The following is a 25,479-nucleotide window of genomic DNA, read 5'->3' as shown; positions in this document are numbered from 1 at the left end:
GACGACATTCCTTAGGGGATAGAAAGTCTTAAAGGTGGGAATATATAGGGGGCGACGTACCTAAAGGGTGATGGAAGGTCATAACGATGTATTTATCGATTGCTTTGTAAAGATGTACAAAGGTTTAGAATTAGGCTAATTTCTTCAGGTATCGTCATCAGAACCAACAAGTTACGTGAAGTGCTTAACCAATCGTGAACTAAGTACGTATATGACTTCGTAACTCCCATCTTCAACCCTCTCATCCTAAGAAAAGATTATAGTGTGCAAGTTCAACAACTTTGAGGACTTTAAAGAACCAACTTAACTCATTCTGTCGACCACTTGAACTGTGAGCGAGACACACAATCAGTCAGAAGGACAGACAGGTAAGCAGACAGTCTGTCGGGGGGGAGGGGGGGGGGCAGTCGAACAGACAGACAGTCAAAGGGGGCCAGCTAGACAGTCAGTTAGACAGACAGACAGAGTGAAGCAGACAGTGGAACAAGACAGACGACACTGAAGGTCCTGCAATCAGCATCCCATGGGGCACCTACAGTGGGCAGAAGTCTTACCAGAAAGCACTGAGGTCCTTCTTGAAGATGGACAGGATGGAGATGATGGCGTAAGGCGTCCAGAAGATGATGAAGCTGAAGACCATCATCACGTTGACCTGAAGAAGGTGGGGGAGGGGGTTGACAGTGGGGTTTCGTCAGACGGGTGTGGGCCCCCACCAGGAGGAGGAGGAGGAGGAGGAGGCCCTATGAACCTAACATCAGCGGGAACATAGGCCTCCTCCTGACGCAGATGTCTTCGACATCGCCACTGTATTGAAGCTGATACTTTGGCTATTGTTAGCGTTGCTGTTGGGTTAATGTTGCTGTTGGGTTAGGTTAGTGTTACTGCTCCTGCTAGGTAGATTAGTCGTATGCTACTTTAGGCTGTGTTACTGATACTGAAGCTACTGCATCTGCTACTTTTCCCGTGACTCTGGTACTGGTCGTGTTATTTGCTGTCATGGTTACAGGACTTATTTCAGCTGACGACAGTACCTTACAGTTGTTCCTGCTGATGTTATATAGGTAGGCTATTTACAGCTATTATTGCTACTAGTGCTGCTGCTATTGACAAGCATAACCTGTCGTTGTTATGAATTTGGATGATGGTGCCACGCTTATATAACCTACGTCTGTAAGTCCCGGCTGTTGGTTTGACCAGCATCATTGTTACTGCTTCTACTACTGTCGCTACCTCTACTACTACTACTCCAACTACTACTATCATTGCTACCACAACTACTACAGCCTACCATCACTACCTACCACCACTACTCACCCACAGCACATGCTTCTCCACTCCGTTCTTGAAGTTGCTCTCGCAGACGCAGATGTAGTACTTGCAACACTTGATCCCTTCAGACTTCAGGATGGGAAGAGGCAAGGGAAAGAGGGAGAGAGAGAGAGAGAGACTCGAATCACGATCAGGTTTTCAAAATCCCTAATTACAGCAGAAGTTAGTATAGGGCATAACTACGTTAATTAGGATCAGATTTCTACGTTAACCTTCACTGAGGGTGCCAGATGTATCCATATGGATCATTAAGAAGCGAGAGGGTGACTCTTCACTCACAACACTGGGGTGCTAATTGGGAGTCCTTTATCGTTGATAATACAATGTATATGTTAGTTATGCAGGAGGATGTTCATCTGAACATTGATGCCTTTAACAGCTTCAAAAATGATACTTTCATTGTTTTGTGTATATATATATATATATATATATATATATATATATATATATATATATATATATATATATATATTATTTATACCCGAGGACCATTTTCTATGAGAGCGCTGGTTTTACCCACGACATTTGTGAAGGCTCCTGCAGCCCATTTTTTTTGCGCTGCTTCCAGTGGTATGGAGAGGTAGATTTCTCTGGAGTGAGAAGTTCTTTGGGGAGACTCTACACCCAGTAGTGACACAGCCACGCTGGAGGAACCCAGGGCAGGCGGAGTACGGTAACACGTGATCGTCATCATTTCCAGAGGTTTGGGTGGCGATAGAGAGATTCTCTACCGCTACAAATGCTGCCCACTCCGTCGACAGAGGTAGAAGAAGGGGGGAGGGTTAGTCTGGGGAAGGATTAGGGGGGCTGCGAGGGGTGTGCCTTCAAGCGATACGTGAAGAGGGTTGGGGTCACGATGGATCACGTGATACACACACACACACACACACACACACACACACTCACACACACACACACACTCACTCACACACACACACACCTGTTGCGAATCTCTCTCCTCTCGTCACCTGAGACGTTGGTAAGACTGATGGTCATGCTCCAGTTTCCTTGACAGATGGAGAGATAAGAGCACCTCACATCGCGGCCCTGGAGCATATCTCTTATCACACGTTTGACCTGCTGAGCGCGAGACAGGTCTCCAGGAGGCCCCTTACCTCGGCAAGGAGGGTGACATTTGCATAACTCAGTTGCCGGGAGGAGGTAATGGGATTTGCCTTCGTCTTCTCAAGGCCAGAGCCTAGTGGGGCGGGTCATGATGTAGCGGTCGGTGGCTGTTTCGCTAGGCTTCCCCTGGCCGCGTCTTAACACCAGTTAACACCTCCGGACGCGTTCCTGAATTCGTCTTTCTTGCCTCAAGTCGAATCCAGCCAGCCCAAGCCTTAACAAGATGCAGGAAGGTGTAATTCATCCAGGACCTCCAGGATCTCTTAAATTAGATGAATCTGCCGTTAATAAATCTCGGGACAAGGAGGGTTTGATGACGTGTGTGTGTGTGTGTGTGTGTGGAATGCTCTGCTACGTCTCTCGCTGGAGTCTTCTTGCATGTATGATGGGGTCAGTTGGCGGGAAACAAGAGATGGGTTTGGCTTACCATTCTCTAGCTCTCCCTTACACGTTGTCTTTCCTCCTTGTTTCCAGCATATTATCCTAACTATGAATTTACCAGCGTTTCTCTTCTACTGTGAGTTCGTGTTTATTTACACTTCCTGCATCCTTCTCTCGTCCTCCACACTAGATCTCATTGTTGTACTTACACCGTTCCTTCATTTGTTCTTTATTCCACTATCTACAGCTCATCCATTCCTGATGTCTTAATATTTCTCTTTTCATTTTTCATTTTCTATCATTGAATATTTTTGTTCTCATAATCCCCTCATTATACTTTCCACCTTACTTCATCAGTGCCACATCACAACGTTCATCACACGAGGCCCACATTCTCATTATTATTGATCCATTCCACTGGTTCCTTCCTGCTTATCATCGATCCTTTCCACTGGTTCCTTCCTGCTTATCATCGATCCTTTTCATTGGTTCCTTCCTGCTTATACAACAGACGGGTTATTTTTCATCTTACCCTTGGCAGATATACGTAACGCCTCGCTTTGTTATGGGCTGTGATTGGTTAGACTTCTCCCCATTCCCACCTCTCTCTCTCTCTCTCTCTCTCTCTCTCTCTCTCTCTCTCTATATATATATATATATATATATATATATATATATGGTGACGACGGAAGTTTAAAATTCATCCTGGGCGAGGCTGTATCGTCGACAGTGGACGTAAAGGATTACAGTTGCAATGAGAATTTTCTCGCTCCAGTGAATTCCATAATTTTCCCGCTCGATTACAGGGAAGCCTTGAAGCTACGGGCGGTCCATAAAGGGGAGTCCTGGGGTTATATAATTTCATTGGTTGTATAACACAGCGGCATTGTTAATCATTATATAACACAGCGGCATTGTTAATCATTATATAACCCTTACAGGATGTGGTTTATGAATCTTGAGTTAGGTAGAGTATGTTAGTTGCATCCCCGCTGAAGATGTTGATGAAAATGAAGTTAAAACATTTCCCAGGCAACATGTTGCAACGTAGCTCCGTTGACGGGGCAACATGCCCCCCCCCCCGTTACTACTCACCACATTTCTCCGGGGGCGCGACATGGTGTAACATGGCTGGCCCCCGTCGTTACTCACAATGTTGATGTCCTCTTCGTCGTTGAGGCAGAGCTTGGGGTTGGTCTCTGGCCAGCGGAGCCGCAGCTCGCGGGACTTCATGAGGATCTTGTAGTAGCAGACGACCAGGGCTGCTAGCTGCACCAGGAAGCAGAACACGACCAGACCTGCGCCAACAGGAAGGAAGGAAGGGAGGGAGACTGGTTGAGTCGTCTGTTGTTTTGTGGCAGCACCCCACCAGACATCTTAGATTTCTATGATAGAGTGAACTTTGTGGAAGACAGAAGAGAAAGCCTTTGTGGGTTCTTTGTTTCTGGACTTCCTGAAAGTATTTGACACCGTAAACAATGTGGAGGTTGGCGGTACTTACCAGAGGCTACAGGATTCAGCAGTTCGTGCTGGCTGTACTTACAGAAGCTGTAAATGATGCCGGAGACTGATCTGTCGTGCCAGTCGGTGGAGCAGGAGACCTGGAAGGGTTCCCTGGTGTAGCTGGACCAGCCGAGGAGCGGCGCCACCGTCCACACCAAGCAGTAGAACCACACCACCACCAGGCACCTCCTGGCCAGATCAGGCGTCAGCAGATGGTCTGCAGGGCAAGAGGGAGGTCAGGGTAGGCCGAGGGACTTGTCTAGAGCCTCGATGTTCAAGGGAGGGAGTGGTGTATGGCAAGGGAGAGAGATAAGGCTGACGGAGGAAGGGGTACGGTTGGTTCTGCAGGTGTGGAGGGAGGGAGGGTTACGGTTGATTCTACAGGTGTGGAGGGAGGAAGGGAAGGAAGGAGGGAGGGAGGGGAATGAATTCCATCACGGAGGTGTCCAAAGGGAGGGACTGTGGATGGGTCAGCGTCGTAGAGCGTTTGAGCGGGTCATTAAGCGAAGACTTTCACAGCATAAAGGAACACAAATCCGGATAACTAACCTAAAACACACACACACACACACACACACACACACACACACACACACACACACACAGAGGAAGCCATGCACCAGAGGTCGAGCTCCACATGCATTTTGAAGGCCTCTGTTTTCGCCGCCATTTAGTGCCGAGTGGTGGACATAAGAGGTAGGAAGGAGACCCTACCACATTTGTCCAGCGATGAACGTGATCCGCGTCGACCCACACACTGTAGCGGTTATGTTTAGCGACCCGAGGCGTAAAAGGGAGAGCGCTTCATGGTGATGCGACGTGCCATTCTGAGCCAAGATTTCCACCAAGATTTCCAATCAGAATACGAGGTTACATGAGGTGCGTACTTTATCATGGGGCTTATACAGACGTGTTGAGTGTGTGGTTTGATCACTATTGCTCTGATGTTAGGAGCACTTTTGAATATCGTGTGAAAAACTGATTACATAATTTTCAATATATGTATATTATACTTGTTCGCCGTTTCCCGCGTTGGCAAGGTAGCTCTAGGGACAGAGAAGGTCACATTTGCTCACACTTTTCTAGCTGGCGTGTGCAGATGCACCCCAAACCACAGCCTCCCCCTATACACAACTAGGCCCCACACACCTTTCCATGGATTCCTCCGGCAGCTTCACATGACCTGATTCAGTCGGTTGACATTATGTGTATGAGATAATGTTGCCTACATGCGAAGAGGTTACTCTACGAGCGAATCTCTGCCCTCCCGGCCACTGCTGAAGGCTCATTCGCTCTACAAGAAATGGGTGGTGTATGATACTGCCCGACAGACACATGGGGAGTGTAGCACTTCTACATCATGTGGAGGGACAAGACGACGGGCGCTCTCCTACGAGAGAGAGCAACGTAGTCTCCGATACGCGAAGAGCAATAAGTTCTACATCTGGTGTCAGGCAGCAACGATGGATGAATGGGTACGTGTTCTGTAAACAGATAATGGGCAACGTGCTCTACAGCTGATGAACAGCTACAGCTGTAATACCAAGAGGTGAAGGACGACGTGTTCTACACGTGTTCTCCAAGAGATTAAGACCCAATTACAGTAGAGCAGACATGGGTACTCGTTGTTTACAAGAGGACCACTTGCTACATAACAAAAGAAAACCGTACATTCTCTGTGTTCAAGCCGACGTAGTCTACAAGAGAATGAAACACGACACACTCTGTAGCAGAACGACTCTACGTGGTCTTGAAGGGAAGAAAAGACTTCATTCTACAACACATGAAGCAGAAAGCGGCCCATGTGCTCTACAACAACAACAACAACAACTACAACATTAAGCAACCTACATACTCCGCAGGAGGAAAATCACCCGCGTGCTCTACAGTAGTTGTGGGGTTCAGGTGCTCTGTAACAACTAGTGGCATGCATGCTCACAAACACAAAAACACAATCTTCGTGCTCAACAACAGTCTTCGTGTTCAACAACAGTCTTCGTGCTCAACAAGAGTCTTCGTGCTCAACTGTTAACAGTCTTTGTGTTCAACAACAGTCTTCATGCTCAACAACAGTCTTCGTGCTCAACTGTTAACAGTCTTCGTGTTCAACAACAGTCTTCGTGCTCAACAACAGTCTTCGTGCTCAACTGTTAACAGTCTTCGTGCTCAACAACAGTCTTCGTGCTCAACAACAGTCTTCGTGCTCAACAACAGTCTTCGTGCTCAACAACAGGAGGAGGGGAAGTGAAAAGCCCACTGGCTGTACAAGAAGACATTCTCCCACGTATTCTGGGAATAACGCAGGGTGACTGTGTGTGCTCAAGAACATGGAACTAGCTTGTATCTAAATTTGTATCATTGACGGGACAAGACTGGCAACACTTACTGAACTGTGGCCGACAGACGCTGACGTAGCGGAATATGGCGATGACGACCAGGGTGTTCATTTGTACCTGTCCGGCACCAGAACCAGGTATTAGGACATTTGTGCCTGCGTGACGCCAGAACAATACCTGGTAATAGATTATTATCTGTGTCCGTGAGGCCCCAAAACAATATATCTGGTGTCGGAACATCTGTATCTGCGCGGCGTTAGGATATTACAGATGTGAATGCCTGCTAGGTTGCCTTACGTTAGGTAGACGCTGGAAGAACCCCCAGCCCAGAAGAGCTGGAAGCCAGAAGGACCTCATAACTTAGTCAGCTTAAGGTTAGATTAGCCTAGGTGGATGGTAGGAGTTCGCCTGTACTAGGTGAAGTTGAAGCTTCATGTATCCTTGTCTTAGGTGAACTGGAAGGTAGAAGTGACCCTAGCCTAGGTGGACTGGAAGGTAGAGGTGATCCTAGCCTAGGTGGACTGGAAGGCAGAGGTGACCCTATCCTGGGTGAACTGGAAGGTAGAGGTGACCCTATCCTAGGTGAACTGGAAGTTAGGTGATCCTATCCGAGGTGAACCGGAAGGTGGATGTGAACGCCAGCAGTACATCGTAATTCTTTCCCTACTTTCTCCATTTTTTTATGAGGTAAACAAGACCCAGCAGCCACTGTAGCCACACGGTGGTTGCTCATATGCCTCTCAAGAATGATAATCTCCCCCCCCCCCCCTTCCATCCTCTCCCTGCCATTCTTTTCCAGCAGTTCCTGGAATGGTCACCTGGATCTGCTAGGGCTCCTTTCTCAGGCATCTAAGATTTATGGAAAGTGAGGGAGCTTCTGTTGTTTAGACCACACACTATAAAACTAGGCTTTGTTGCAGATGTATTTTGTATATGATATAAAAAACTTGTATCTGAGGGTGAAGGTATGAACCGTATTTATCGTCCCCATTCGAAGGTAAAATAACAGACTGGAAATATCACGAACGTACGAGGTTAACAGGATCCAAAACAAACCTCACATATCGGTAGCGTCCAGGCTGACATAATGTCAAGTGGCTTCAGTGTTCTCATGTTCAGCGTTAACATATAGTTAAGTTGACACGCATGTATCTGATCACTGCTCGAGTTGGTCCGGGCCGCCACGTAGGCTGTCTCGATCAGGAATAGGTATTTTTTTCCACCCATAAGCTTGGTATTATCCACAGACATTCTGATGTATGACTTGGCCCTCTCCGATGAAAATCAGTAACGCCTCCCGAACCCAGCCTTGCGGGACGCCACTTGCCTCACGTCCATTTTTATTCCCAGCTACATGACACGTCGCGCCATCGAGCCTGCCATCATTTTACTTCTGCCGGATATTCTTTGTTTACAGTATCCTTTTAGGGGACAGTCTTTGATGGTTTTAAAACAATTTAGAAATGAACAAGTTACCGAACCATCACTGATACAAGACTTAAGCTCACATTATGAGCGTGTGTTTTGCTGTATGGGGCAGGGAGTTCTACACTCTCGAACTGTCACATACCATTATGTGATTCTTTACACCTCTTTACGGTGTTCCACATTCACTTCTGTACGCACCGTCTCCGTTAATTCTTTGAGCGTCCTCCTGTCGTGGTGACGCCACTCGAGAAGAACAGTCTAGTTCTGGTCTCATGCAGGAAGAGCGGAGCTTCCTTATCCACGACCTGGATAGCTGCTCGAATGCCTGCAGGTGGACGTTTTGTCTCCTTTGCGGTTTTTCCACCGTGGGTCTCTGGCGACAACTTGAGGACGCTGTTAATCCCCAAGTACCTGTGTGTGTGTGTGTGTGTGTGTGTGTGTGTGTGTGTGTGTGTGTGTGTGTGTGTGTGTTTCCAAGATGTCACGACTGTGTGACAAGAGAATTAATTCATTTGATATATATTTCATCCCTAGAAGCAGATCTGTACATTTGAAGAAAACAAATCATTGAACGCTCATCGCAACGACTAAAATACTGTGTGTGTGAAATGCGCTTTCGTTTAAGCGGCTAGATCTGTGTAATGATCGGCGTTCAAGCGGTGGTTGCAATAGAGAGAGAGAGAGAGAGAGAGAGAGAGAGAGAGAGAGAGAGAGAGAGAGAGAGAGAGAGAGACCTCTGACACGAAACACAAGTTTTACCTCATTGAGTGTGAAGCAGAGGAAGCCGTACATCTTGCAGATGACGTCGCCGAAGATCCACTCTCCGCGGAAGGCGCTGATGGTGGTGTAGGGGTACCCGGTGATGGAGATGCTCAGGTCACAGAAGGCGGCGCTCATGAGGAGCACCGTCTGGCCGTCGCTGATGACCCGGAGGCGCCGTCGCAAGACCATCACGAACATGGAATTACCCAGCGTCGAAGTCACTCCTGGAAAACGAGTTCAGGTGGTGTTTGATACTTGTTAGATTCTCTCACGTAGTGGTCGTCGGACCGCGTCACCTGCGGTGGGGGAGAAGATGGGTTGCTAGGATGGACGTAGCTGACTCCATTCTCCAGAGAAAGTGGAATCTACAGCAGCGAGAAAACGCAATTTTCTTCATATTCTTTTTCTTTTTTTTTTCTCCAATATTATACACCGACGTTAGGTAACCGTTAGGATGTTATTGTTATTTTTTTTGTCTTTTTCTTTGTTGCTCATCTACGTCTTACCCCAGCGCGTGCGTCTTTCCAGGGGCTCCGACAGCCAAAGGCTTTGCTATTTCCAGCAGGAGAAAAACATGAAAGTACTTTGTAGTGAGAAGTTCCCTAACAAAACCCGTCAGTTCTCCCAGTCATATGGCCTCGCTCAGGGTGACTTTTCTAGAGATGTAATCTCGAACAGCCGGAGGCCAATAACGCCAGCTATGAAGGTGTGTGTGTGTGTGTGTGTGTGTGTGTGTGTGTGTGTGAGAGAGAGAGAGAGAGAGAGAGAGAGAGAGAGAGAGAGAGAGAGAGAGAGAGAGAGAGAGGAATGTCCCGTCGAATAGGTGGTGATGGTGGGTGGGTGGGTGGACCACCTCATTTTCCTCTCTGCTCCTCTCCCACGCAGATTCCCTAGTCTGGCTCCAGTGCCACGCATGCGTCGCTTTAGTACAACGGTATGACGCCTTGGGTGTGCATACAAAAGAGATGCGGTGAGCCTCACACAGTATAGACCCCGGTGTTGTGAATGATGGTTGTATCTGTATATACACTTTCCTGGGCTACGTACCGGCAGGGTACATGTTGAATGGATGTTTACATTGTAAGGTTTTCACTATATTTTGAATCCAGAGATTTCACAGGAGGTGCTGGACACTATCGAAAACTGCTGAACTCTCTCATCTTGTCCTCGTGAGTCAAATCTACACGTTTGGCTGATCTTTAAAAGCAGAAATGTCAGTTTAATCTGATACACACATAATTGGACATACCTCTAAAATGGCCACCTTATGTTGAGTGTGCTCATTGTGTTTTAATCATGACTCCTGGACGCTTGATTACAGGCCTAATTGCGGGGTTAATTGCATTCAGGTCTTTGATATCTTCTGTGTATGTTACTTTCTTTAGGTCAAATTCCTCGAAGCCAAGTATTCATACTTAATCGTATGAGTCGCCGTGAAGAACACACCGGACTAAAATAAATCTTTGATTCGCTGTTTCATCTCTTTCATTCAGTGAAAAAAGGCGGTTGTATCTGTTCTTTGTCTGTACAGACGCTGAGGAAATCGCACGAAGACTAACCCGCATACACATTTGCCATTGATCCTTCTTTGGCAACATAAACATATTTTCGGGAAAATATGTTTATGTTGAGCGGAAAGCTTCTGCTGAAAGCATGTGTGGCGTGAAGAGAAAAATGGCTGGGATTAGTGGTTATACCACTGGAGAATGCCATTGCGTCGTCCAGTTGGCCAAGGAGGAAGTAGGGGGGTGGTGAGGAAGTGTGTTATGGCAAGGGAGGGATGGTCTGGTGGTGGTAAGGGAAGACGTGGTTAGGTTTGTCATTGCTGGAGCATCTTGAGTCCACAAGTCATGCCAGCTGGTTAGCTCAGGAGCGAGCCTGGAGGGCCAGAATTTGCTCGTCTCTTTAACATGTAGTTCCAGCTAAGCTTCTGAGACGTTTGATGAAAGGCAGTGTCACGAGAGGCAGTGTCGCGAGTGAGGCAGTGTCGCGAGAGAGGCAGTGTAGCGAAAGAGGCAGTTCATGAAGTTGAGGTATAACGGTCAGAGAAGTAAAGAGAGCGAGGCAACAGAGGATAAAGAATTAACTGAACTCTCTCACCTTTCTGAACACAAAATTAAAACTGACAAAATATTATTTTTTTCCTCAGCTAACATTGCAGATGTAACCATGGCAACAGGTTTTGAATTCTTCATTATTATTATTATTATTGATTAGTTGCGGTAGTAGTAGTAGTAGTATATTCATTCATGTTTTTGATCTTAGCTTATACGGTCAACGTTCATCTGGAGGTGATAAGAAGGAGTTATGCGAGTGGCAACGCAGTTTGTTTATATTTGTTCCTCATGATAACGACAGGATATCCTTGATCGTCCGGGGATAGACGATATACGAGGGCCGGACTGCCAATCCCAAAGATTATTGGGTTCGATTTCCCTTACCTGGTCGTAGGAGATATGACCGGGGCATCTATGCAACCTTCCCACAGTACTTGTGTGTGGCCGGGTTGCAACATGCCGACCACGTATCGGATAATATTACTCGTTTTATCGGTCGTCATGTCGCGGGCAAAAGGCTTGAAATCATATCGCTTGAAACGGGAAGGTAATGAGAATCTTTTTCTTATCAAAATACGTTAGGGGAAAATAAGCCGAGTTCCTCGGGTATATTTTCATCTTGACGCTTTTTAAATCAGGTACATTACAGAGGAAGGGGAAGACAAAATAATGATGATGATGACTTGCCTTCCTCGTTTGAGGAAAGGAGGTATAGTGGCCAGACCTTCATGTGCCTACAGAGATTCCTACGAGAGGAAGCAGCTACACACGTGCCTAGGACACAAGTCTTGTGGGCTGGGACATCTCCAACATCTACGAGACCAGTGGCCGAAATGATACCCGTATAACAGGGAGAGGGAACCAACACCACGATCGATGGAAATGTATGGTGTATGGTTGAGGAGATGTGGTAGCAGGAGTGGTTTATAATGTGGGAGTGTATGACTGTGGGCTACCTAACACTTCTTCCCTGCCTGAACTTATGGTTGCAGGAAAAGATCTCAAAGGTCCGCCAGGGTAGATCATGATGACTGACCTTCCCTACAGGAACGGTGTGAGGTTCTGACCTTTAATATTTGGTATGAGTTTAGATTACCTTTCAAATAATTGTCAGGGAAAGCGAGATAGAATGTGCGGTAGAGTTTCATTGACAGTCCTAAAACTATTAGAAATCTCAAGAGCAACAGAAACAGCAATCAGCATTGTCCCCTTCAAGCTACAGTAAGAGCCAGCAGAAGGGAAGCAGCTGACACAATAGCACAGACTAAGGGGAAATACCAAAGAGAACCTGGAGGTTATGTGAAGCCATTCAGCTCTGACAAAGACGCTGGTGCGCGCCATGGTTCCCTCTCCCATACCCGCCACCCACCAGACTCTGTTTCTCGTTTCCTTTTGTCAAGGCAACAGTGAGAGGAGAGACTCTCTCTCTCTCTCTCTCTCTCTCTCTCTCTCTCTCTCTCTCTCTCTCTCTCTCTCTCTCTCTCTCTCTATCCCCCCCCCCTCTCTGCCCAGCCTCTCCCCTTCGCTCTCACCGAAGAAAGTTTAAAATTTCGTAGACGCTCACGTCCAGGTTAGATCGTCGAACCGTTCATGCCACAAAGCTGGACATTGTCGGGTGACAGACAGCCATAGTGTTGAACGTCGAGTGAAATCGAGAGGGCGTTTGTCGATCACAAGTGGCTGCCTACCACCTAGAGAGAGAGAGAGAGAGAGAGAGAGAGAGAGAGAGAGAGAGAGAGTTGTTATGGCTGAGGACCTTGAGCATGGTCTGTGACCTGTATTCTGTCCTTATTGGTTAAAAAAAAAAAATTTCAACGGTGAAAAATATCCTTGGAATGTTTGGTCGTATCGAATGACGTGGGTGGGTAGTGTTGTTATAAACAACCTCCTCCTCCTCTTCCTCCTTCTCCCCCCCAGCCCACTAGATGGAAGGGGATGCCATGCTGCTACTCCCCAGCCCATTAGATGGAAGGGGATGCCATGCTGCTACTCCCCAGCCCATTAGATGGAAGGGGATGACGTGTTGCCCCTCCCCAGCCCATTAGATTGAAGGGGATGACGTATTGCCCCTCCCCAGCCCCTTAGATGGAAGGGGATGCCATGCTGCTACTCCCCAGCCCATTAGATTGAAGGGGATGACGTGTTGCCCCTCCCCAGCCCCTTAGATGGAAGGGGATGACGTGTTGTCCCTCCCCAGCCCATTAGATGGAAGGGGATGCCATGCTGCTACTATCCAGCCCATTAGATGGAAGAGGGTGACGTATTGCTCCTCCCTAGCCCGTTAGATGGAAGGGGATGACGTGTTGCCCCTCCCCAGTCCATTAGATGGAAGGGGATGACGTATTGCTCCTCCCCAGCCCATTAGATGGAAGGCGATGCCATGCTGCTCCTCCCCAACTCATTAGGTGTAGGGGAAAACGTGTTGCCTCTTCCCCAGTGAGTTTTTTCCCTCCAACGAGAACCACATCTCGCAGCACGTTTTCTTCCCTGCTGAAGGTAGGCAACCCTCCCCCTCTAGCGGAGTTTAACCTTTATTACCTTCCATTTAACACCCCCCCCCCCTTCCTCCGCAGGGCTCGCTAACCCCCTCGTCATATCTTCCGGAAACTGTGACGTGAATTGATTATCTTCCTACCTGTATTTTCCCTCGATGGATTGATGACAGACGACTTACAGATGACCGACACGACGAACACGCTAATTACCAGATGATTAAGGTTGGGGTGGGGAAAGAGGCGCCCATTGGCTCCTCAGCTGGGCGTCATGGAACAGCCGTGACCCCCCAGCAGAGCGTCATGGAACAGCCGTGACCCTCCAGCAGAGCGTCATGGAACAGCCGTGACCCCCCCAGCAGAGCGTCATGGAACAGCCGTGACCCCCCCAGCAGAGCGTCATGGAACAGCCGTGACCCCCCCAGCAGAGCGTCATGGAACAGCCGTGACCCCCCCAGCAGAGCGTCATGGAACAGCCGTGACCCCCCCAGCAGAGCGTCATGGAACAGCCGTGACCCCTCCAGCAGAGCGTCATGGAACAGCCGTGACCCCCCCCTCCAGCAGGGAGGGAGTCACGTGAGTGGACTTACCCACGACGGTCAGGTAGACGCCGATGGCCAGCAGCGTTTGCTTGGACACTGGCACCGTGAAGGGCGTGTCCTGCACCATCGTTGCTTCCCCTCCCTCCGCCATGGACGCGTTGGACACCCAGTCCTCGGACGGAGAGGACGCCAAGGTAGTGGTTTCCCGGGCGTCCTCCATCTTCTTCACTGTCCCAGGACGCTGTGGGAAGCAAGAGGGAGAAGAGTGAGGTGAATTAGTAGTGAGAATGAGGGACAATGAAAATGATGAATGATTATCTCATTGTTTAATGACCTGTGCAGTGGGTGTTGGTCCGTGCAGTGGGTGTTGGTCCGTGCAGTGGGTTTTGGTACGTGCCGTGGGTGTTGGTACGTGCAGTGGGTGTTGGTCCGTGCAGTGGGTGGTGATACGTGCAGTGGGTGTTAGTCCGTGCCGTGGGTGTTGGTTCGTGCCGTGGGTGTTGGTCCGTTCAGTGGGTGTTGGTACGTGCAGTGGGTGTTGGTCCGTGCAGTGGGTGTTGGTCCGTGCAGTGGGTGTTAGTCCGTGCCGTGGGTGTTGGTTCGTGCCGTGGGTGTTGGTCCGTTCAGTGGGTGTTGGTACGTGCAGTGGGTGTTGGTCCGTGCAGTGGGTTTTGGTACGTGCCGTGGGTGTTGGTACGTGCCGTGGGTGTTGGTCCGTGCAGTGGGTGTTGGTCCGTGCAGTGGGTGTTGGTCCGTGCAGTAGGTGTTGGTCCGTGCCCTGAGTGTTGGTCCGTTCAGTGGGTGTTGGTACGTGCAGTGGGTGTTGGTCCGTGCAGTGGGTGGTGATACGTGCAGTGGGTATTGGTCCGTGCAGTAGGTGTTGGTCCGTGCCGTGGGTGTTGGTCCGTGCCGTGAGTGTTGGTCCGTGCAAGATGTCCAAAGTTTACATTAGACTGAATATAATGCTTATCATAGAGCTTTATGAGAACACCATTACTACTAAAGGCGAAGAGTTAAGCAGTGTGCTTGGAAATGTGATAACCACACGTGATGATATTAACCATTGCAACCAACTTACTCAATTTTCGTATGTGACATAAAATGAATAAGTCAACACGGCAATAATCCCATTGGAACATCTGATAGGAAAGCAGATCTGTGGAACGGAAGGGGGCTCCTATTTCCAGTAGAGCCGACCCTGACCTTTGAACTAATAGTCTGTTGTGTAAAGACGGCGTCTTATTGATCTCTCCTCAGTTCTAGTTAAATGTTTTTGTCAAGATGTCTCCCGCGGGAGGCGAAGCCTTGGTTAAAGATGTCTGTTTTCGTGAACGGTTTGTTGACACACGTAGTGGCTTCTGAAAGTACCAGCTCCGGATGAAGTTCTGCCGGGGTCGCGAGGCTAATTACTTGTTACGTTATATATACGGAGGATTTTCTCTTGAGCGCGACGGTACGATTCCTGGGCACGACGGCACGACTCATGAGCACGACGGTACGATCCTTGAGCGGGACGGTACGACTCTTGGGCACGACGGTACGATTCCTGGGCACGACGGCACGACTCATGAGCACGACGGTACGATCCTTGAGCGGGACGGTACGACTCTTGAGGACGACGGTACGATTCCTGGGCACGACGGCACGACTCATGAGCACGAAGGTACGATTTTTGAGCACGACGGTACGATCCTTGAGCACGACGATACGACTTTGGAAACTTCACACTCCAAACTTTACAGCTGTGTCCTCAACGCTTCCCCATCTCCTTATGCTAAGTGCTTTGTGAATGTAACTCATTTATATACTTTCTCACTAGTGTTACATACGTTATACCCATACGTATATTTTTTTTCGATGTTTTGCTTCTCAAAACGTCTAGGGATCATAATGGATCAGGGGTACAGGATTTTGGAGCTGATACCTTACGTATATTACGGAAATTTGCTTTTGCTGTGGACGATGTTGTTTACTATCGAGTACTGGCGCTTGTGTTGTTTACATGCGGGGTTCGACGGGCGCGACGTGTCTCCTTGTTTCTCCGTCTGTCTGTCTTTGACTCCGTCAGTCTCTCTCTTGCTTCCCTTCTAAATCTCTCTTATCTCCATCTCTGTCTCTCTGTCCCTCTCTCATTTTCTCTGCATCTGCTCCTCCGTATCCCTCTCCCTCATCATTGATGTTCCTCATAGCGGTAACGTAGTGTGGATCTCACAAACTCTGTAAGCAAGATGGAGGCGAGTAATTACCTGTGTGAGTGATCAAAGTTGTCCTTACGCGACTGTGATTATTTACTTCATCAATGTCCATATTGATATATCTGCCTGCTTCACATGAGATCCGATGAATATCCCATTCGATATTTATGGAAGGTGATTATAGATGATTGACATTTCCCAGACGATATGGTGCGTAAGGTGAGGTCAGGTGTGACTAAAGTGGGAGGGATTAATGAAAGAGGAAGTGGTTATAAATGAATGGCGTTTCTTCGACGGTGCGTGGAAAAGAGTGGGGTGTTAGGGAGATCAGACAAACTGGCACTCCGATTCCGGAGAAGCTCCATGGCAACGCACTGGAGGTGTTAACATTGGATCACAGAAACACCATAGCAACACCTCAGCAGACCCCGTCTTACCAACAGCGCAGCTGACCCCCTTCATACCAGCACCACAGCAGACCCCGTCATACCAACACCGCAGCAGACCTCCGCTCATACCAGTGCCACAGCAGACCTCGTCATACCAACTTCATAGCAGACCCCGTCATACCAACACCGCAGCTGACCCCCTTCATACCAGCACCACAGCAGACCCCGTCATACCAACACCGCAGCAGACCCCCGCTCATACCAGTGCCACAGCAGACCTCGTCATACCAACTTCATAGCAGACCCCGTCATACCAACACCGCAGCTGACCCCCTTCATACCAGCACCACAGCAGACCCCGTCTTACCAACACCGCAGCAGACCCCCTTCATACCAGCACCACAGCAGACCCCGTCTTACCAACACCGCAGCAGACTCCTTCATACCAGCACCACAGCAGACCCTTTCATACCAGCGCCACAGCAGACCTCCTTTATACCAGCACCACAGCAGACCCCTTCATACCAGCAGGGAAGGACCGTGCTAACACCACAGTAGACCCCATAAAAGGACCAAAGTGAGACTGTAGTATTACCATAGCATTAGGATAGAAACACCACTGTGGCACCATAGCAGCACTATAGCAAGAGAATAGAAGCACCACATAGGAAGTATAGCAGCACTGTAGGAGCGGGATACAGGGACCATACTGGTATATATCCAGTCTACTTAGAATCCACCCGCTGCCCATGTACAACACACCTCTCATCCACCTTCCTCACTCGTCGTCCACTTCTCGCCAACGATGCACCCGAACACCTCACAAACTCACCCCCAAACATTGCCACAATCCTCCCCTGTCTGACGCCTTCCCCAGATGAGAGGGAGATGCATAACGGGATGTCTATCCACCTCTCCAGGTGCTGCTTCGAGTCCCTTCCACACAACACCAGCCATAGAGCAGCATATTGGCCGATTCCCAGCCTCCCACACCCTGAGGTCCTGCCTTTGAATGGAGGTATTGTGTCAGGGGTTCTCCGAGGAGGTATTGTAGTATGATGGTACCATAAAGAGGTATTGTAGCACTGGGGGAGGGAGGGATACAGCTCCTAGTTTACCTTAGTGGGAGACGGAGTAAGACTCTCACAGTGCCATCTTTCCCCGAGCCTGAAGATGACTTGGGCAGTTTTTTGAAAATTATTCTTTTACTGTTGTAGCGTCGTTTCTTCCCAGAGGCCATGTAGGATAGTATAGAATCCACAATTAGTCTTCCTTTACTCGATTCCATTCTTATTAGAACGATTAAAGGAAGGAGGTCAGGTTGATAGTTCCACCGTATTTGTAGGATTTAAAATATGGAGGGATTCAGAACACTTATAGGATTTTCTCCTTCAGTGGCTTAATGATTTGGGGGATTTCACAAAAGGTGTTGCAGGACTTCAGAGACGCCTAACTGCTGGGATCGAGCATGTGGTTGATGGATGATGCATCACAAGGATCTGTTGGCGAGTGTATGTTGTGACTTAACGGGAGGATCTCATGGAAGATCCTCACACACAAGATCCTCCGTCGACACGAAGCATAATGATTCAGAAATACGAATTTGTTCATAAACCACGAGAGGGGGAGGGATAATACTGGGGGTTGTCCATGGTGAGACATCTGGTAAAAGGTAGCGAGGAACACTCAAGGCAAGAGCCACGGATTCACTTTCCTTGAGCTCCCCTTCGTCGACGCCTTCAGGCGGAGATGCTGCGGAAGACGTTGTTGAAACGGTGCGAGAAGGATGAACTCCTAGGTCTTGCCTTTAATTATGGTAGCTAAACTGTTCCTGGAAGTAATACCCCCCCCCCCCCCCCCCCGCGACTGTTAGACTAACATGCAGGCAAAGTTTTCTCCCTTGCCTGTTCTTTGAGAGACGTCGTCAAACACCTGGATGTGTCAGTGTGGCAGGAGACGGGGGGGGGGGGGGGGGGACATGTACCACAGCCAGGGGTAATGAGGGAAGTGTCGTATCGTGCTGCTGGCATAATACACCTTAGCTACCTGCTCAGATCAGCAAAGCCTCTGGTAATTTAAAGAATACCTTGTGGCCAATCTCCACAACATTTTCTTTCCAGAGATGAAAAAAAGAAAAAAGGTTTAGGCCGTATGGCCGGGGAACCTTTTTTTTTTTTTTTAGCTGGAGGCGATTCTCTCTCTCTCTCTCTCTCTCTCTCTCTCTCTCTCTCTCTCTCTCTCTCTCTCTCTCTCTCTCTCAATTCCATAGAGAGAGAGAGAGAGAGAGAGAGAGAGAGAGAGAGAGAGAGAGAGAGAGAGAGATGAGAAGGGCATCGTCGAGTAGGGAGGGAGGAGAAGGGAAAGGCTGGTCGTAGAGAATGTGTCATCTGAATAGATCAGGATTTTGAAAGGGGGGCCTCAGGTAAATGACATGATGAGCACATTTGCCCGATAGGCCTAGAGAAAATGGAGGTGGGGCGGGGGTGGGGTTGCTACTGTGGTGGGGAGGGGGAGCAGCCTGAAGGGGGAGGGTGTGGTAGTCATCAAGTATAAAGGCAGAACTCCTCGTGAAAAAAAATGGGACGTAAGATGTTAGGTAAAGAACACGGGAGGAGTCCTGCAGGGTAAAGGAAGGAAAAAAAGGCGGACATGGCTGTAAATGGCAGGTAATCCGCTTCGTCACGCGGGAGGGAAGATGGCTGTTCGGTACGTGAAGGTAATCGGAATGACACACTCCGTTTTCTCTGTTGGGTGACGAGGAAATTTGTGTGCCCCAGATTATTGTTTTTCTGGATGACACGCGCAAATGTATATAATTTTTTTTCCAACGTTAAGAGATGGACTTATATGGAATCAGTATACATATACATAGTCTCCGCTTCCTACGTTAGTGAGGTAGCGTCAGGATAGACGAAGAAACGGTCCTATTCCCACATATTACTACGTGTAGTAGAAGTCATGTTAGATGAACTGAAGGTAGAGGCCCTTATCCGCAGCCAGATCCTACAGGCCTTTCCGTCGTTTCCCCTATACCGTTTCACATGCCTTGGTTTAACCTATTGACAGCACGTTGTCCCCTGTATACCACATTGCTTCAATTCGTTCTATCCCTGTGATGTAAGTCGCTGATATTTTTATGTATTGCTGGTCCTCCCAGTGTGAGACATTTAGAATGTCACTGCTGCTGATGACTAATAATTAGTGTGTCACTGCTGCTGATGACTAATAATTAGTGTGTCACTGCTGCTGATGACTAATAATTAGTGTGTCACTGCTGTAGGTGTTTTATTTTTGTTGTATAATTGATGGTGTTTTATTTTTCGTCTCTGCTGATGATTTTATCGCTGGTGTATCATTGGAGGTGGTGTTACGTCACCACATCTCTGTCACTGCTATATTGACACTGTTGATGTTACATAGCCACGGATCTGTCACTGCTATATGGACGCTGTTGATGTCACATAACCACGGATCTGTCACTGCTATATGGACGCTGTTGATGTCACATAACCACGGATCTGTCACTGCTATATGGACGCTGTTGATGTCACATAACCACGGATCTGTCACTGCTATAGGGGGGGGGGCGTACCAGAGAACCCTCCATCAACGGCGGTAAGTAACCTTCTCTCGTCCCTAGCTCTCGTCCCTAGCTCTCGTCCCTAGCTGCCTCTACCACCCAGCACCATCCGTTGGCTGTTCCATCACTGCTGCTGCCGCCGCCGCTCGTTCGGAAAACAATTCACATGTTTATATTTACAAACAGAATGTCGCCTCCGGTCCCGTACACATGGAGGAAGCCTTGTTATGAAAGTTTTTTTTTTTTTTTTTGTTTTTGTCTTTTGCTTCAAGGGATGGTCTGCCTTGTGTCGTGAGTTTGTCTGCAGGGGCACGTCTTGTTTACCGTTCCGCAAGGCAAACCGAAAGGCAAACAAAAGGCGTGTTTTTCCCGCTGTGTAGTGTCTTCTCTCTCTCTCTCTCTCTCTCTCTCTCTCTCTCTCTCTCTCTCTCTCTCTCTCTCTCTCTCTCTCTCTCTCTCTCTCACTCACGAGCCAGCCAACCCCCCCCCCGTCACCCCGTCGTATGTCATCAGGGTGGTGACGGTGGCTCATGATAAGACCGGCGCATCATTTGACCGGACGAACCTCCAGTTCCTCGGTGTGAGGAAGAAGCTCCACTCTGAGCCCCTCCCTCCATCCCCTCCCTCCCCTCCCTCCCTCCCTCCTCCTCGTCTTGTCTTCCCAGGGACGGGGGAGGTAGGCAGGCCTCTTAGGTAACCACAGCTAAGGTAGGTTTCTCAGGTAACCACAGCTGAGGAAGACCTCTCAGGTAACCACAGCTGAGGTGTGCCCCTCTGGTAACCACAGCTAAGGTGCGCCCCTCAGGTAACCACAGCTAAGGTGCGCCCCTCAGGTAACCACAGCTAAGGTGCGCCTCTCAGGTAACCACAGCTAAGGTGCGCCTCTCAGGTAACCACAGCTAAGGTGCGCCCCTCAGGTAACCACAGCTAAGGTGCGCCCCTCAGGTAACCACAGCTAAGGTGCGCCCCTCAGGTAACCACAGCTATAGTGCGCCCGTCTCTCAGGTAACCACAGCTAAGGTGCGCCCCTCAGGTAACCACAGCTAAGGTGCGCCCCTCAGGTAACCACAGCTAAGGTGCGCCCCTCAGGTAACCACAGCTAAGGTGCGCCTCTCAGGTAACCACAGCTAAGGTGCGCCCCTCAGGTGACCACAGCTAAGATGCGCCCCTCAGGTAAAGACGTGAACATTCCCTGATTCTTACCTGCCATCAGTGCGATGTTAGTAGTTGGATTTTTCTTGTCAGAAATCTTCGTTTAGTGACTGGGCATTTATGAACGTTTAGCGGATATCTTCGCTCACTAGCCGATGTATATAGGAAATGCATCTTGACCTCACAACTCTGCGCCGGTGATCAACGACGACAGTATTGATTAGGTGTATCTTCCACATATCTTCGCTGAGTGAACGCTATGTTACGAATCACTGTTAAGCAGAGGATATCGCTAACTGGCTGTTAAGTTACGTTCGTCCTTTGATTTACTTCAGTTAGGTGTCTGGAAGCAGACTAACGCGTGATGAACACCGTAGATAGGTAGATAGATAGATAGATAGATAGATAGATAGATGAGTCGCTGAATCTACTACTCCAGACTACCACTCTTAAACAGTCCGACGAGAAATTTCACGGCGATGACCCCTGTCTTCGGGAAGGTCGTGTCAGGTCCTAGCCGAACACGACCCAGGCAGTCGTCGTCCTGGGGCGCCCCGCAGCTGGTTGTTCTGGGGGCAGGTGGTGCTGGACGACACACGACCAGTCAGCTGACAGGTGGTACAGATGCCCCCGCACACACACACACATACACATACACCACCACCACCATGGTCGATCAGCTGATCGTTGGGTAAACAAACGCCCTCCTTCCTAGCCTAAGTCAGCTGATGGACTGTAAACATTCGAGCTTCCTCCTCCTCCCTCACCTCTCTTCATGAGACGGAGCCGTTGTGATGACCGCTGACCCACACCACGGTACCAAAGACTCGCCCAAAAAGATGTAAAGTCCTCGTTCAACTTTTCTCCCCCATGTGTTTTGCAGTTTTCTCGTAGAGAACATACCGGAGTTCCTCTTGAGGTTGGTTCGTGTGTGTGTGTGTGTGTGTGTGTGTGTGTGGGTCAGAACGGGTCAGGTGGTTCCATACGACTGAGCGTAAAAGGACAACGACAACATGCCAGCCTTGAGAGGCTCGGGATGATCTCATTCCTCCTCAACTCTCACACTCGAGCCGAGTGCATCGCGGTGGAAGGGGATCTCTCCAACATAAGCCCCCCTGGTGTTGTATGGCAGTGAGAGCTAGAGCGGCTCTCGCGACACAGAAGCGTACGTCCTCAAGCGGACAACAACAGCTCGAGGCTCACTAGCATCAAGTACGCTGAGTGGATCCTGTGGAATGAACATTATGGGCACGTTAAAACCCCCTTCAACCCCCCCCTTCCCCTCCACTTAAACGTCAATAGCCTCCCACTCCCTCCTCTTGAAACGTACCACTTAGCTTTCCGTTTTCTTTTTAACCCCCCCCCCATACCTGAAAGGCTAATAGGACTTAGATGCACAATGGCGAGAGAGAGAGAGAGAGAGAGAGAGAGAGAGAGAGAGAGAGAGAGAGAGAGAGAGAGAGAGAGAGAGAGAGAGAGCAGCTGTCCCCCTTCTCCTTACGTCCTTTCATGGCGTCTTCACAGAAGTTCACGGTATTTCATGGTACTTTATGGTAATTTATGGTAATATCTGGTGGTGGCCGGAAGTCGGTGGTGATTTTGTGCGCATTAGTTAAATGATGGGCTCTTGAGTTTCAGTGGTGGTTCAGTGGTAACCATGGATACCTTTTCCTACACCGTTGGTGGTTTATGACAGCCATAGCTGCCTTAGTTAAACCATTGGTGGTTTACGTTTGTCATATGCACTTTGATGAAATCCCTGGTGGTTTATGGTAGCCATAGACTTCTTAGTTGAACCAGTGGTGGTTTATGGTAGCCATTTCTATCTTAGCTAAACCTTTGGTGGTTTATGTTTACCACAGGTGCCATAGTTAAACCACTGAAGAGAAGAACGAGAGGGAGGGTGAAACAGTGTGTCAGAGTGTAGAGTTGAACCATAAGCAAAGGGAATGAGTCGGGCTAGACGAGAGAAGGCGACAGGACAGAGTCCTGAGGAACACCCCAGTTGATACGAGAGGTGTTAGGGTGTGGGTGGAGGGTGCTGAGGGGAAGCCGCTCCATCAGTGGAACGACCAGAGGGGGAAATTATGCGTCAGGGAACAGGTCGAAGGACAATAACAAGAGGAAGGGAGTTTTATGCTTTAGAAATGTTGAGTATGTCACTTAGGATGAGTGCTGAAGGGAAGCCATCAACCTCCAGAGGTTGGAAGCTGAAACCCTCGTTGTGTAGACTTTATGGCGTCATGCGAGTTCGAGGAAGTGTAGTGGTCATATTTATTTCGTATGAGATAATGGGGAATATCGTTCACAGGACACGTCACTTGCTTGTGCCATCTCAGCTTATAGATTCTGTGTACAGTTCAACCTTTCCTGGTGGTGGACGAGAGGTTTGTCCTTCCCTTTTGAAAAGTATACATATCACCAACTGGAGCCGTGAAGATTTCCTTGTAATTCGTTAATCAAAAGCAAAATCGATTTGGGATAATTCGCTCATCAACCTGAGTGTCAGAATGAGAACATTGTCAGAAGAGGAACACCAGAAGGAACCCCTTACCTGAAGCTCTCAGTAGTGGAGACGTGTGGAGGATGTTGTGGCCGTCGCTGATCTGTAAACCCGACTGGCACCTTGTTCTTAGGTTCTGCTCGCCACTGTATGCTAAGTTCAACCGTTGGTTTACGCTTGTCTACGGGGCTAAGTTCCTTTCTAGATGTCGTAGCTAAGTAACTGCTGTTCTTACAAAGGTGGCAACAGGCGGAAGAACTGCAGTGAATGTTACTTCTGTTCTCACAGACCACTATTGACAGGCGACTCAGTCTGCAGGAGTGCGCCACCCTGACAGTGTCTGTGTCTGGGTGTTGTGGTCTGTGTGTCTGGGTTGTGGTCTGTGTGTCTGGGTGTCAGTGGTCTGTGTGTCTGGGTGTCGTGGTCTGTGTGCCTGGGTGTCGTGGTCTGTATGGACCAGGAAAGCACAGACTGTTCTGACGTCGAACTTCGAGGCACTGAAAACTGTCAGAGCTACGACCACCTCACTCACTTGAGTCTACTTGTACCACGCAGGGTACAACCACCACGTCCAAACCACGTCTTCGGAGCGACGCCTGGGTGGCTGCAGTTGAGACCCACTCGCTGGCAATGATAAAATGTTCCAGTTCGACCACCACAACCACTTTGTACTATCAGGTCCTCATGCAACCACGTGGCAGCAGCGTGGTTGGCGGTGAACAACCACGTGTCCGGCACAGTTCAAAAACCACGTGTTTTTTTTTTTTTTTTTGGAGGGGGGAGGGAGAGGAGAGGAGGGGAGGAGGAGCCGCCGCTTGCGTCTTTCGGTCGACGCTGGCAGCTCGTGTGTCTCGCGGTCGCAGGCACGAGTTCGCTTGGAGGGAGGAGGGACAGTCAGTCCGTCAGTCGAGGCGGACGCTGAGGGAGGAACACCTGCTTACCGTGGCATACGACACGTCAGGAGAGAGCTGCTGGGCCGCGCTTTACCTCAGGTGTATATATATACCACGGGGTCCTCCGCGCCGGCGCACTGGAATCCCCGTCTCCGCAGTTATGGGCAACTTAATATCTAACTATATGACTTATATAACTTTATAACGTTATGCATATATATTGACATGTAGCATGATACGTAACGCACATATATTTGTATGTATGTATATATCGCTTTTCATCTGCATATCGCATAACATGTGTAGTGTTTCTAGAAGAAATGACAGCACTCGTCTCTCAGGTTAAACTTTATATCTTAATGAATATTGATATACAGTTCTTTCATACCCTGGGGGGGGGGGGACGTGTCTTGAATTGGGGGGTTAAGGGGGGAGGAGGATATGCAAGCGGCCAGAGTTTTTCTCGAGGTGGGAGATGGCTTGACCAAGCGACACATTGGTTTAGGATGATTCTTCGTGGAAGTGTCAAGATTGCTGGCCTCCATGAGGGCTTGTGGCCCTAACTTGTGGCCTCCATAAGGGCTTGTGGCCCTGACTTGTGGCTTCCATGAGGGCTTGTGGCCCTGACTTGTGGCTTCCATGAGGGCTTGTGGCCCTGACTTGTGGCCTCCACGAGGGTTTGTGGCCTCCATATCTTTTACTACCTTTCCAAATTGTCATTTGCTCAGTAATGCGAATCTTCGTTACGATACGCCGCACATGAGCCTGATTTTCGCACTTTACACTGGCACTAGATACGATCCTAGTCGTAC

The 25,479-nt window shown here is 49.0% G+C and overlaps 1 protein-coding gene across 2 annotated transcripts; it reads right to left on the bottom strand.

Annotated features, from left to right (window-relative positions):
• On the bottom strand, positions 1-24,845 carry LOC139763263 (rhodopsin, G0-coupled-like). Of its 2 annotated transcripts, XM_071689204.1 has the most exons (8): positions 23,826-24,845; positions 14,004-14,196; positions 8,862-9,088; positions 6,725-6,791; positions 4,379-4,555; positions 3,988-4,133; positions 1,315-1,398; positions 1-652 (listed from the first exon to the last, which is right to left on the bottom strand). In XM_071689204.1, the coding sequence occupies exons 2-8, from the start codon at positions 14,173-14,175 to the stop codon at positions 551-553; spliced, it is 975 nt and encodes a 324-aa protein (XP_071545305.1). In that variant the 5' UTR covers positions 14,176-14,196; positions 23,826-24,845; the 3' UTR covers positions 1-550. The 2 variants fall into 2 exon arrangements, with proteins under 2 accessions (XP_071545305.1, XP_071545304.1); XM_071689203.1 differs by lacking the exons at positions 1-652; positions 1,315-1,398 and having other exon boundaries at positions 3,564-4,133.
• Positions 24,846-25,479: the final 634 nt, after the last annotated feature.

This window comes from Panulirus ornatus, chromosome 46 (assembly GCF_036320965.1).
Source record: "Panulirus ornatus isolate Po-2019 chromosome 46, ASM3632096v1, whole genome shotgun sequence".
Classification (NCBI taxonomy): domain Eukaryota; kingdom Metazoa; phylum Arthropoda; class Malacostraca; order Decapoda; family Palinuridae; genus Panulirus; species Panulirus ornatus.
The sequence above is the reverse complement of the archived record's forward strand: the minus strand, read 5'-3'. Positions and strand labels throughout refer to the sequence as shown.

Excerpts from the sequence above, each read along its gene's own strand:
- LOC139763263 (XM_071689203.1), bottom strand. The coding sequence starts at position 14,175 with ATGGAGGACGCCCGGGAAACCACTACCTTGGCGTCCTCTCCGTCCGAG. Across the intron at positions 9,089-14,003 it reads CGTCTACCTGACCGTCGTGG|GAGTGACTTCGACGCTGGGT; the intron begins GTAAGTCCACTC and ends CTCGTTTTCCAG. Across the intron at positions 4,556-6,724 it reads CGTCTGTCGGCCACAGTTCA|ACCATCTGCTGACGCCTGAT; the intron begins GTAAGTGTTGCC and ends CTTGCCCTGCAG.